Source organism: Balaenoptera musculus, chromosome 9, assembly GCF_009873245.2.
Source record: "Balaenoptera musculus isolate JJ_BM4_2016_0621 chromosome 9, mBalMus1.pri.v3, whole genome shotgun sequence".
Taxonomy (NCBI): Eukaryota; Metazoa; Chordata; class Mammalia; order Artiodactyla; family Balaenopteridae; genus Balaenoptera; species Balaenoptera musculus.
The window spans coordinates 15,656,743-15,671,212 of record NC_045793.1 but is presented as its reverse complement, the minus strand read 5'-3'; the positions used below and the strand labels follow the sequence as shown (position 1 = coordinate 15,671,212).

At 43.1% G+C, this 14,470-nt stretch overlaps 1 protein-coding gene across 9 annotated transcripts in view; it reads right to left on the bottom strand.

Annotated features, from left to right (window-relative positions):
• ATP6V0A4 (ATPase H+ transporting V0 subunit a4) overlaps positions 1–14,470 on the bottom strand; it is a 73,336-nt gene that overhangs the window by 43,690 nt on the left and 15,176 nt on the right. For 4 of the 9 annotated variants that reach the window (XM_036864328.1, XM_036864331.1, XM_036864329.1 and 1 more), the window contains 4 exons: positions 7,420–7,513; positions 4,246–4,379; positions 2,128–2,206; positions 1,755–1,849 (listed from right to left, as the gene is read on the bottom strand). In XM_036864328.1, coding sequence (XP_036720223.1) covers positions 1,755–1,849; positions 2,128–2,206; positions 4,246–4,379; positions 7,420–7,468 — 357 coding nt within the window. In that variant the 5' untranslated portion in view covers positions 7,469–7,513. Of the gene's footprint in view, positions 1–1,754; positions 1,850–2,127; positions 2,207–4,245; positions 4,380–5,754; positions 5,988–6,341; positions 6,557–7,419; positions 7,589–14,470 lie in introns of those variants that run through there. The other 5 variants (XM_036864337.1, XM_036864335.1, XM_036864333.1 and 2 more) reach the window with 4 other exon arrangements.

Here is a 14,470-nt window from a genome sequence, read left to right as displayed (position 1 = left end):
CATATTTCTGTTAGAGGATCTAGATTTATACTACTGATGGCTTCAACAATTTCAAGAATTTTAAGTTATCTTAAAAGAAAACAAAAAACAAACGAGAAAACCCAGCCAGAGATAAGGTTCAACTCAGTGAAGATCCTCCTTACCTGCCCGCCTCCCTTAGGGAGCCCTTCCTCCTCTGACAATAAAAAGTACAATTTTTTTTTTATCAAGATGTACGGGGCTGGGACTTCCCTGGTGGTGCAGTGGTTAAGAATCCGCCTACCAATGCAGGGAACACAGGTTCGAGCCCTGGTCCGGGAAGATCCCACATGCCACAACTACTGACCCTGCACTCTATAGCCCACGAGCCACAACTACTGAGCCCTCGTGCCGCAACTACTGAAGCCCGCGCGCCCAGAGCCCGTGCTCTGCAACAAGAGAAGCCACCGCAATGAGAAGCCCACGTACCACAACAAAGAGTAGCCCCCGCTCACCGCAACTAGAGAAAGCCCGCGCGCAGCAACGAAGATGCAATGCAGCCAAAAATAAATAAATAAATAAATTTATTTTAAAAAAAAAGATCTACAGGGCCTTCCGGGATCTGGCCCTGCCTACCTTTTGGCATCCTCTCCCTCTGCCTCACCCTGCCTTCTCCACCACCCGCTCTAGAGGGCTCCTAGAGGGCAAGGCCATGTTTCATTTCTCTCTAAGGTGCCCTGTGCATGGCAGGTACTCAGTGTTTTATAAAAGCAACTAGACAGAGAGGGGAAAGAAAGAGGAAGGTCCCCACAGGCCACAGTGACCTTGGCTAAAGAAAACTGCTGTCTTCTCACACTTGACCTCAGGAGTCAGTCTGAGGAGAGGCCTCAATCCAGACTGGAACAAATGCATCAGCTCTTTCCCACCAGACAGATAATTAGGAAACAACCCATTGGATCCAACAATTCCACTTCTGGGTATTTATCCAAAGGAAATGAAATCACTATCTTAAAAAGATAATGACATCCCCACATTCACTGCAGAATTACAATAGCCAAGACATGGAAAAACACAAGTGTCCACCAACAGATGTGTGGATAAAGAATATGTGGTATGTATACACAAAGCAATATTATTCAGCCATAAAAATAAGGGATGGAAATCCTGCCATTTGCGACATGGATGTAGCTTGAGGGCATTCTGCTAAGTGAGCTGAGTCAGGTTGAGAAAGACAAATACTGTATGATCTCACTTACATGTAGAATGTGGAGCCTAAAAAGAAACTAAACTCAGAGATACAGAGAATAGATTGGTGGTTGCCAGAGGCGGGGTGAGGGGAGTGGGTGAAATGGGTGAAGGGGATCAAAAGGTGCAAACTTCCAGTTATAAAATAAGTCCTGGAAATGTAATGTACAGCATGATGACTGTCGTTTTAAAAAACAAGAAAGAAAAAAAGAAAACATCCCACCGTGCCAGCGTAAGGTCTGTTCAGTGGCATCATATAGACAAAACTTTGCTACCTGTAAGAATCTTATGTCCCAAAGGAAACCACTCCTCGAAGTGGGGTGAGCTTCCCTGGGGCCACGTTGAGAAAGAGAGCTCTCTCCTGGATCAGGAAGAGTGACTCTAAAAATTGCACCATGGGATTTTCCTGGGGGAGTAACACTGAAAAGTGAACCAACACATAAATCCGCCTCCCCGCCTTCAGCAAGGGGGTAAAGGACCCATGAGAGGCTTGCAGAGTCCCCAGGAGACAGACTTCGTGACTGTCCTCAGTAAAGTCGCAAAGAACCTACCTCCAGGGTAATCATTTCCCGTGGGAGAGGGGTCGACGGGGACTTCTCAGGCACCTGAATCTCAATCTCATTTTGCATCTGATCTTCCAGAAAACCTGAGGGACAAAACCCCACCAGAGAGCCCGAGGTGACTGCATTTTCTCATACCTACGAAATGGGGTCAAGCAGGACAGGTGCCTTTCCCAGCTCAGCTGCCTGTATTGCCCTGGGGACCTGCCACAGCACCTGGATCCCATCTCTAACCTCCCCGACCCATCTCCAGGATCACCTAGAGTAGCATTACAAATAGGGGCATATTGCAGGACACCAGCCCTGAAAACCATTTCCCTCCCTGCCAGTTCACTTTTAGACAGCAAGCAGAAAATTGGCTCACGGAGGATTCTCTCCAGCGATTCACACCTTCTGACTTCATTCACAAATTTCCTTTGGAAGCGGCTCTCGTTCACATTTAACTAGAGGCGGGGGGAAGAAACCACAAGGCACGTGAAACCACAAGGCACACATTAGTAGCAACTGCTGCCAACATATTCTCTTTGGTTATTTTATTTATTTATTTTTTAATGCTGGAGAATGTTGCTGGAATCGTCTTAGGACTAGATACTTCTGTGCACAAGACAGGAGAGTTCCAGGCAAAACACACCTTGATGTTCTTACACTCAACCCCCCAAATGCCTTAAGCTCTGGCCTCCTTATACTTCTAAGAGTCCTCTTGTAGCTAAGGTTTCCTTATTTTTAGCTGCACTGACTAACCAAATTGCCTTGAATTCCTCAATGGAGTCATGCATATGGCAGGACCTTGAAAACTGCACAGCTCCCTGCAATGTATCCCTGTCTTCAACAAAAAGTCAGCGTCCTTGTGGTGGTGACTTCACAGCTCAGCCCAACAAATGTTATTGAGAAACTGCCCCATGTCAGGTCCTGAGCTAGGAACTAGGGCCACAAAGAACAAGACATGACCCTTCTCTGCAGGGCTTACTTTTGACCCTGACCTTAGTGAGAAAATAAAGAGTTCAATTTTCTAAATTGGATTCAAAAGATTTTGGTGAGGATCTAAACTGCCTCTGGGAATTGATAACCCAACACCATACTCAAGACAGTCCAATGGTGACAGATGGTAAACAGACTTCTCATGGTGATCATTTTGAAATGAAAAAAAATATCAATATCCTGGTATCATTGCGTACCGGAAACTAACATAGTCATAGGTGTAGGTCAATTATACTTCAAAAACAAACAAACTCACTATACTGCTGAACTGAATGAATAAGCATTTTCAGAACTCTAATGGAAAACTGATGAATTCATAAAAGTGCTAACAAAAGATCAAGATGAAAAAAAAATTAATTACATGGGACTGAGTGAACTGATGAGGATGATTATAATTTTTGTGACTTTCTGTTTGAATGAAAAAAAAAAATCTCACAAGGACTCAGAGGCAAAAAATATACAAATCAATTTTCACTGCAAAGTAAAGGAGCTGTTACAGTGGAGGATTACTGGACTGAATGTCAATATTATGACATAGTATGAGTGTGTTTCGTGTTTGGTAATTGCAATCATTGTTGCTTTTGTTGTGGTCATCCATTTACAATGCTTGGTGTCAGTTTATTTATCTCTTGTAAAAATAAAATACAGTGTATGTGTGTGATAAAAACAAAACAAAACAAAACAAAAACAGAAACAAACAAACTCATAGAAAAAGAGATCAGATTTGTGGTTACCAGAGGTGGGGGGTGAGGGAATGCAGAAACTGGATGAAGATAGCCAAAAGGTACAAACTTCCAACTATAAGATAAACAAGTACTAGGGATGTAATGTACAACATGGTAAATTATAACTAACACTGCTGTACGTTATACATGAAAGTTAAGAGAGAAAATCCTAAGCGTTCTCATCACAAGGAAAAAAAATTTTTTTCTATTTAATTTCGTATCTACAGGAGATAATGGATGTTCACTAAACTTATTGTGGTCGTCATTTCATGATGTATGGAAGTCAAATCATTATGCCATACACCTTAAACTTACACAGTTATAGGTCAATTATATCCCAATAAAACTGGAAGAAAAAAAAAAAAAAAAAGAAATAGTCTAGCCCAAGAATGTCACTCTGCAGAGACTGTGGACTCCAGGATACTTTTTCCTCAGACTAACTAGTCAGGAAGAATTGGTTTCTGCCCTGAGAACAAGGTTGGTAATCCATGCGCCCATTGGATATATCAAATGTTTTGAAGATGGTACATCAGAAAGTAAAATACAGTGCCATCTTTGTGATTAGAGTTTCAAAACATTCCTATAGAGGAGACACACAGGGAGGAAGGGAGAACATGTTTGCAAGTCACTTGCCCAGTGTTATCGCAAATCCTAGCCAGAAGAACTAGAAACACCGAATTCCATCTCTTCCAGCCCAGGGCTCTTCTCCCTGAACTTTGTTCACTACCAAGAAGTGGAAACTCCACCTTCTTCTGGTCTCCAAAGAATGCAGTACTTACATCTTTGAACTGAACCAATCCAAGCTCTCCAAGCTCAGCTACACAGCAATATGCAGCCTCAACCTGGAGGAAGAGCTGTGACAAACACATCTCCTCACTTCGGAATACGGACGCCATCTTGACCCAGCCTTGGTCTGCAGGAGACAAAGGTATTTGAGGTAACAAATGGGTGAAAACCTTAGGACGAAAACTGGTTTTAGTTGCGTCAAATTAAAATCCAACAGAACTAAAAAATGCAACAGGAATCACTCCTGATTTTAAGAATATGAACAAAAACAAGGTAGCACTTTTCACCACCTATCAGATTGGCAAAAGATTAAAAGATATGATTGAAAACTCACCTTTGTGGAGAGTATGGGGAAGCAGGCATTTTCATACACTTAATACTTGAAGTGTTACATTTGTACAGCTTTTTAGAGAGCAATTTGTCAATATCTACCAAACTTTATAATACTCATATCCTTGACCCAAGATTTCCACTGCTCTTCACCCAGATAAACTTGGAGATGTATGGGGAAATAGACTCACAAGGATGTTTCTGATAACATTGTGTATACTAATTATAATAAATAGACCTAACCTAGATATCCATCAACAGGGGAATGATTCAACTGATACAACAAGAACCCTGTGCAGTCAGCAGGAATTTAAAAAAAAAAATCTGTATGTCCTCTATAAGGAAAAAGGATATTCACCTAGAATCCATTCTCATCCAAGACCCAACAGACTGCCCTATTGCTGCCAAACCAAATTGTCTTCCTCGAAGTCCAACCTTTTGGAAGAACTGTCACACCTCCCAGAGGGAGTCCCTTTTCCTTATCATATTATAATATATAATCTACTATTTGCCAGACACTGGGTTTATCCTTCCTGTTTTAATCCTTCCATTGTCCCATTTTCCCACAGGATAAAGTCTAAAACCCTAAAACCCTAGCCAACAAAGGGCTGCGTGCATCGTCCGGCCTCGGCCTTCCCCTCCAGCTTCAAAGAATTTCTCCTTCTTACCCTAGATTTAGAACCTCAACTGCTTCCTCCCCACCCTGCATTCCCCACACCGGAATACTCCTGTCATTCCTCCCTCTGGGTGTCAGGACCCTCTTCCTCCATAAGCTTTCCCATCCCCAGCACTCCCAGTGAACTTAGCCCCCTCCTATATATTCCTCCCAGAATATAATCAGCTGCAATTACTTGCTTAGTGTCTGTTTTGCCCACTAACAAGAAAAATCCATGAGGTCAGAACTCTGTGTCTTTCACTCCATCACCAGTCTAGCTCAATGCCAAAGAAGGTGCTCAAAAAACGTTTCCCCATTTATTGACTAGAGGCTAACCCTCATCCCTCCCTCCAGAATGCAGAGTCTGGTTTTCCATTTTTGCCTTTTGACACCGAGATGAATGAATTTTTCATCCTGCCCATTCTGGTAAGTATGGCGATGTTTTCATAGAAAAGAGACGGAAGGCATTAGCTTCTTGCAGACCAAAGAGCACAAGGTAGAGACCCTTCCTTCCTACCCAGCCTTGTCCGAGCAGGTCCTGGGCGCGGGTCTCCCGCGGCTTCCTTGGCCGGACCCCGAGCAGGCAGCGCGGGCCGCAGCGGCCGGGCCGGGTGTGTCGGGCTGGCGAGCGGCGGGCCGGACGGGACCAGCCCGGCCGGGGACTCCGCAGGTGACCTCCCTGCGGCGACGGCCGAGCCCCTCCTGCGGCTTCTCCTCCCCGGGCGCCCGCAGAGGCCGGGAGGCGGCTCTGTTGTACCAACACCGACCTGTCCGGGGCGAGGACAAACCTGCCCCACCGGCCGGCCCTGCTCAAACCCCCTCCCTCTCCCCGCCCCACCTGTGCCCTCGGCCATGACCTTGCGGCCCCACCAGGAAGCAGTGACTTTCTTCCCTAAGGAAGAAACCTATCCCCCAGTGAGCGGAGGGTTGGGGGAGAGGTTGCTCGAGGCCTCAGAAGGGCCCCAGAGACAACTTCCTGCGTATCTACTGCTCACATTAAAACCCTCCTTTTCGGTGGAGAAATGAAATAACATTAAAAAATGGTTTTGGAAAAACAAACAAACACACACTCACTACCCTACCAACAATTTCAAAAACACTTACTATCAAAGGAGAATAGACAAGCAAATCCATCTATATAGCCTATGGCTAAAATTCAGCTTCCAGGTGGCCCAGGTAAAGGGACAGAGCCAGTTGAGAGATTTATTCTTTTCCTACTGAGGTTTGCTGTCTTTCCCATTTATCTGGCGGAGGGGTGAGGGGCAGAAGAGTGAGCCAATTAGATGTGTTTCTCTGCAAGGGCCACCTGAGTTCACTTGGTGAGGTGAGCAGATCCCCCAGGGACGCCCTGGGTGCCTGTAAAATGTACCCTAGAATGAGGGGGGTGCTTTTTGTTTTTTTACACTTTGCTATGGAAAAATTCAAGCAACTGCACAAGTACAGAGGATAGTATAAGAACCCCCCATGTACACACCAGTCAGCAGCAACAGTTGTTGAATTTTGTATCATCTAATTCCCACCCACTTCTCCTACCCACTCTGGGCTATTTTGAAGCAAATCTCATACATCACATTTTTCTTTCAAAATATTTGAATATCAAAATAGTCAAAAGATAAGGATTCTTCTGTGTATATGTTATACACATACACATACACACAATACTATGGTCACACCTAAGATTCAACAATAATTCCTTAATATCAAATATCCCATCAGTGTTCACATTTCCCAGGTTGTCTGAGATTTGCCTTTTTAGTCAGCCCCTCAGGTGATTTTTGTGTATGATCAAATTAGAACCATTGCTTTTGAGAACACAGGGTGAAAAATCTAACTTTAGCCTGGGAGGAAGCAGAGAGAAGCAGGGTGTAGGCAGTTTGGAAACAATCAGCTGAGAAGAAGCAGCTATTTTGCACCTGGGGCAGTGGAGGACCGGTATTAAGAAGCCAAACTTGGCCACGCCCACCCATCTCAACAGGCAGATCCACTCGAGTCCAGACTCACCTGGGCAAAGTTTCAAAGACTGAACTCAGGATTCGCAAAGCAGAGCAGGAAGATTAGAACTGAAAACTTCCGAAGGCATCATCGCTGTTGACTCTGCCTCCCCCATCAGATAAGCTCCGGAGGCAAGAGGAGCCCCTGCCCCAATTAGTGCCTCCCTCTGCTTGCTCCTCCCCCTGCCCACCTCCGTTCTGCTCTTCACCCCAGCTGGGAGCGCTGTGTCTTCCGGTCATGTGGGTGGAACAGTAGCTCCCAAAGGTCCTGGTGCCCGGGAGTCACTGAGAAGCATAGAGAGAAAAAAGTACATCTTGATGGTTAAGAGCAGAGTCAAGATCCAAACTGCCTGGGTCAGGAGACCATCTCTGCCTTTTAACATGTGTGACCTTGGGGAAGCTATTTAGCCCCAGGGCCTCAGTGTCCTTATCTGTAAAATACAATAGGATCTTAGGTATTTATTTAGCATGTGGAAATATAGGAGGGAGAGGTTATTTTCAGGTTTGCTATTTTTTCTCCTAGAGCCCCAAATCAAAGGTGCAGAAGGCCAGCATGCTCATATGACACTGGCAGGACTCTAAATTAGTACAACCTGGGGAACTCCCTGGCTGTCCAGTGGTTAGGACTCCGAGCTTCCACTGCTAGGGACGTAGGTTCGATCCCTGGTCGGGGAACTAAGATCCCATGTGCCGCGCAGCAAGACCAAAAAATATAAATAAATAAATAAGTGCAATCTGTCTGAAAGTCAATTTGCTTGTCCTTTGCCCCAATAATCCCACTTTCGGAAGTTCATCCTAAAAAAAAAAAAGTAAGGATGTAAATCAAAATTTAACTACAATCATGTCTATTGTAGTATTGTCTGTAATAAGTATGTAATTGTAAAAGACCTGAATTCTTTCATCCATTCAATAAATATTTATTGAGAGTCTATTATGTGCCACTCTGTTCTGGGCTCTGAGGATAGGGTGGTAGATAAGAGACAAGGTCTTCCCCTCATGAAGCTCACGTCCAGATGGAAGGAGACAAACAGTAAACAAGTAATAAGTTAGCAAGATATTGAGGATTATGAAAAGTGCAATCAAAGAAAGATAGGCTTTAGAGAAATGAAGAGAGATTATTTTAGACAAATGGTCAGGGAAGACCTCTCTCATTTGAGAGGAGGTGGCATTTGAGCTGAGGTGTGGAAATTTTTTAAATGAGCCAGTTTTGCAAAAAGAAGCTGCTAGAAGGGTATTCTAGGCAGCAGGAACCCCAACGCAAGAGCAGGGCTGTGACATCATTGCAATAGCTAATATATCTATTGAGTGCTTGCCATGTGCTGGGCATTGTTCTCATGACTGTAGAACACAATTAAATACTTTACATGTGGACTTCCCTGGTGGCACAGTGGTTAAGAATCCGCCTGCCAGTGCAGGGGACATGAGTTCGAGCCCTGGTCTGGGAAGATCCCACATGCCACGGAGCAACTAAGCCTGTGCACCACAACTACTGAGCCTGCGCTCTAGAGCCCGCGAGCCACAACTACTGAAGCCCACATGCCTAGAGCCCATGGTCTGCAACAAAAGAAGCCACCGCAATGAGAAGCCCGCACACCACAACAAAGAGTAGCCCCTGCTTGCTGCAACTGGATAAAGCCTGCATGCAGCAACGAAGACCCAACACAGTCAAAAATAAATCAAAAAAAAAAAAACTTTACGTGTATTAGCCCATTTAATTTTCTTAATAACTCTATGAGGTTGGCAGTGTTCTCATTCTCATGTTACAAATGAGGAAATAGAGGCACAAAGAAGCTAAGTCATTTGCCCAAGGTCACACAGTCACTTATGACAGGTCATCTGACACCAGAGTCCTTGTTTACAACCACTGCATGGTATTGTCTCACACCTTCTAAAAAAATTAACTCAAAATGGTTTAGAGATAAATTGAAAACATAAAACTCTACAACTTTTAGAAGAAACACAGTAGAACACTTCCAGAACTGAGGGTTTGGTGAAGAATTCTTAGACAGGACACCTAAGTACAATCCATAAAAAGAATAAAATGGATTTAATTTTTTTTCTTTTTGCTGAACAAAAAGACCCTGTTAAAAGGATGAAAAGACAAGAGAAAGGCTGGAAGAAAATATTTGCAACCCACATTTCTGATAAAGAACCCATATCTAGCATTTATAGAGTTCTCATTCTTCAACAGGAAAAAAACTGAACAATCCAACTGGAAAATGGGCCAAAGACATGAAAAGACATTTCACCAAAGAGGATATACAGGTTGCAAATACGCGCTTGAAAAGATGTTCAACGTCACTAGCCATTAGGGAGATACAAATTTAAACCATAATGAAATATCAGTATATATCTATTAAAAGAGCTAAAATAATAAATACTGACAATTCCAAATGATGGCAAAAAGGAACAGAAGTTGGATCTCTCATGCATTGCTGGTGGGAATGTAAAAAGGTACAATCGCTCTGGAAAATAGTTTGACAGTTTTTTTAAAGACTAAACATGCATTTTCTTTATAACCCAGCAATCACACTCATGGACATTTAATCCAAAGAAATGAAAACTTATGTTCCCCAAAAAATCCATACATCAAACATAGCAGCTTTATTTATAGTATCCAAAAACCTGGAAACAACCAAAATTTCCTACTTATGATACATCCATACAACAGGCCACTACTAAGCACTGAAAGCAATAAACTATTGATAAACACAACTCCGATAGATCTCAAGGTCATTATGTTAGTGAAAAAAGGTCACATACTGGATGATTCCCTTTTTTTTTTTTTTTTGGACTCACCGTGTGTCATGTGAGATCTTAATTCCCCGACCAGGGATCGAACCCATGCCCCATGCAATGGAAGTGCAGAGTCTTAACGACTGGACCACCAGGGCAGTCCCCGGATGATTCCATTTATATAACATTCTTTAAATGACACAAATTATAGACATGAAGGACAGATTAGTAGTTGCAAGGGATTAGGGATGGTGACATGTATGTGTGACGATGAAGGGGTAACATGAAGGAGAACTCTGTGGTGATGGGATAGTTTAATATCTTGATTGTGGCGCTGGTTATATGAATCTATACATGTGATAAAATGACATAGAACCACATACACTCTTTATATTATTGTCAGTTTCCTGGTTTTGACATTGTACTATAGTTATGTAAGATGTAACCAATGGGGAAACTGTGCGATGGATATGAGACCTCCCTGTACTATGCTTGCAACTTTCAGTGAAATCTACAATTATTTCAAAATAAAAGTTTTTTTTTTTTTTTAAAGATTTCAATAAGAGCAAAGATGACTGGTGCTTAGGTGGCATCCTAAGAGAGAGAGCAGAGAAAAATTTTGGAGATGTGTGTTCTAGATCAAGCTAGCCCAAGAGATTTGAGCAACCTTCAAACGATAAGTCCCCACCATGAGACTCAGTTCCCTCGCTGCAAAATGAAGATGTTGAGCCAGATGAGTGGTTTTTAAACTGGGGCACAGAACCCTAGGGATTTTGCACAGCCCTCTTCAGGCCCCATTTTGGGGAAGTGGAAAGGAAGAGTCAAGATGCCCTGCTTCATCCTGAGCAACACCTTTATCTATGGTATTGCTGTATAATTTTTTCTGTTTGAACAGAGAATTTCCTCATTAAAAAAGAAGTATGAAAACTAGGGCAGGATGGGGAAAGAAATAAAATAAAAAACAAATTACTCTGAAAGCTGCATGAAGAAAGGATTAGTAATGGACAAGAGAGGAAGTTAGTTTGTCAGGAAGAACTTTGAAATGATTTCAGTGAGAGCAAGTGGTTTGTCCTTACCCTATAATTGGTAAAAAGAATGATGCAGTCTTTATAGCTGTCATGTTATGAATTTTTGATTATTTAATCTTTTTGTGATAGGCATATATAATTTTATAAAAACAAATTGCAAAACTTTGGGAAAAAGTGATCTTAAGAAGTTAGAAACAATATAAATGTTCAGCATTACAGAACTGGTTAAATAAATTATGATGCAGCTGTGTGATAGAATAGAGTGCAGCTATGAAAATAGCACCAAAAGCATTCTACTGACAAGGAAATCTCTTCTTGGTACACTGTTGATGAAAAAGTATTTTATGAAAGTGTATATATAGTACTGATGAGAAATTGAAATTATAATGGAGTGATCACAGTTCGGGCAGACAAAAATGGAGCCAGGTGGCCATTGAGGATCTGGTCTCAGACACGTCTCTGTACCACTGAGACCCTGAACTTCCTTTGAACTATACCAGACCCAAGGACACTACCAGCTATATTCCAAACAACACCTGCCAGCTGCAACCTTATGGTCTCAAGGTCTCCCCTTGTAACTATGCAACCATTTTGGACTCCAAGCAATCTTTAGTTAACAAGCACCATTACTTCTTGCCAGCTCCGATTGTAATTCTTGATAAACCACTGTAACCTTGCCATTTTTGCCTAAGTCTCCCCCATTTTGTAGTCCAGCAGAACACAATTCACGTGCTTCTTGAATTTGTGTCGCCCAAGCTGCAGTCCTAACAAACCCCAAATCAACATCTTTTTATTTCAATCAGGTCTCTGTTTCTAAAGTTTTCTGTTTCTAAAATGAATATACTTGGTGTAGCCGGCAGGATTCAGTGGCAATCGGCACTTCCTCAGTTTTGGTGTAAGGACCTACACAGACCCACTGTGTCCAGCCGTCTCTTCAGCTGCATCAGGTCTCCTGGCCGAGGTCCTTCCGGTTGAGCTTCAGGCCTTTATTTGGGGGTTTTATTGGTGTCGACACTAGTCCCCCTCCCTTTCTGAGAGTGGGGTTTTCTTGTTTGTTTATTTTTCTGTCTTGAGATGTGGGTTTCATGTTTCCACGAGTATTCGGAATAATGGGACGCTCTTACAGAGAGAAATTCAAAGAAAGATGACACACCCACCCCCAGAAACCCCTGCTGGCCTTATGTTTAACATCTATGGACCCTCATCCTGTAACTACTTATCAAAATGGGTCCATTTAAGCTGGGATGATTTACATTGCATTGGCCGAAATGGTGAACTTTCAAAATTCCCAAATTAGTCTATCTTCATGCATGACTAAAAATGTTTCAGAAACAGACAAATAATAGGAAGCATATTTTAATTAGTGTCTGGAGGCCTCTAAATGTAACATCAAGAAAACTGCTTCCCTCCAAGCTGTAAATGAAAAGTTGACTCAGACTGTCTCTAAACTTGAAAAATCAGTTGAATGAACCCTCTTGCCCCCCTCCTACCCCCTCCCAAAGTCTGCATCTTCTCCATCCTTTTATGCACCTTTTCCAAACTCTTTTTTTTTTTTTTTTTTTAAATTAATTTATTTATGGCTGCGTTGGGTCTTCATTTCTGTGCGAGGGCTTTCTCCAGTTGCGGCAAGCGGGGGCCACTCCTCATCGCGGTGCGTGGGCCCCTCATCACTGCGGCCTCCCTTGTTGCGGAGCACAGACTCCAGACGCACAGGCTCAGCAATTGTGGCTCACGGGCCCAGCCGCTCCGCGGCACGTGGGATCCTCCCAGACCAGGGCCCGAACCCGCGTCCCCTGCATTGGCAGGCAGATTCTCAACCACTGCGCCACCAGGGAAGCCCCCAAACTCTTTTTTTTTAATCTGCAAGATGCCCCCTCCTTTCTCCTTCTCCACCGGACCCCCTTCCTCCCCCTCCTCCTTAACCCCACTCTCCTGGCAGGCCCTTTTAAAACTAAGCCCTCTGGACAAGAGAAAAGACCTGCCCTAGCGCCTCAGCAATTCCCCAGGCCTTCCTACAAGTAATCAGAAAATAAATCAGCTGCAAGCCAATATTCAAGGGCTAATAGAAGCAACTGTTTTTGTTTTGCAAATCTCTACAACTACTACAAACTACTACTACCCACCTACCTTCACCAGCCCCAAGGCCTCACCTATTCCTCTCAAATTGATTAGAGATATTATAAAAGATCAGGATATCAGAAAAAAAAATGTCCTGTACTTTAAAATTTTTTAAAATAATCATCATCCTAAGATTTATAATAATAGATACATTTTCTTTCTCTGTCCAATAAAGTTATGAATCTTATCATTTCAATGAAATGTAAACACAGCCACATCACCTGAGACTGCAGCCTTAGCTCAATCAGTAGAACCCAAAACTAAAAAGAAAAAAAGAGGGAGAGAGACTGTTTTAAACACAGACTTCTAAAAGGACCCTCTTGCCCAAAGAGCCCCCTTAAAATTGCTTGTCAAAGGCAAAGACAGATCTTAAAAGGCTTCTCCATAAACTATAAAAGACTAGCCATCTGAGCAAGTAATCTAATTATCTAATTTATTCCAACTGTTATTTATAAACTAGTGAGTTTTGTAGTGCACCAATTCATGACTAAAGTTTTATTTATTTTTTTAAATTTATTTATTTATTTATTTGTTTTTGGCTGCGTTGGGTCTTTGTTGCTGTGCACAGGCTTTCTCTAGTTGCAGCAAGCGGGGTACTCTTCACTGCAGTGCGCAGGCTTCTCATTGCGGTGGCTTCTCTTGTTATGGAGCACGGGCTCTAGGTACGTGGCCTTCAGTAGTTGTGGCTCATGGGCTCAGTAGTTGTGGTTTGTGGGCTCTAGAGCACAGGCTCAGTAGTTGTGGTGCAGGGGCTTTGTTGCTCTGCAGCATGAGGAATCTTCCTGGACCAGGGCTCGAACCCATGTCCCCTGCATTGGCAGGAGGGTTCTAAATCACTGCACCACCAGAGAAGTCCCCAATGACTAAAGTTTTTTTTGTTTTTTGTTTTTTTGTTTTTTTTGGCTGCATTGGGTCTTCGTTGCTGCACGCAGGCTTTCTCTAGTTGCAGTGAGCGGGGGCTACTCTTCGTTGCAGTGCATGGGCTTCTCATTGCAGTGGCTTCTCTTGTTGCGGAGCACCAGCTCTAGGCGCACAGGCTTCAGTAGTTGTGGCACACAGGCTCAGTAGTTGTGGCTCACGGGCTCTAGAGCACAGGCTCCGTAATTGTGGCACATGGGCTTAGTTGCTACACAGCATGTGGGATCTTCCTGGACCAGGGATCAAACCCATGTCCCCTACATTGGCAGGTGGACTCTTAACCATTGCGCCACCAGGGAAGTCCACCAATGACTAAAGTTTTAAAATGAAAACTATGAGATCTCTGGTTGTGTCTGTCTATATCCAGATGGTATGGCCAAAATTAATTTGTAAAAGAGGTCTATTTAATTGGCTTAAACAAATAAGTGCTTATAGAAACTCT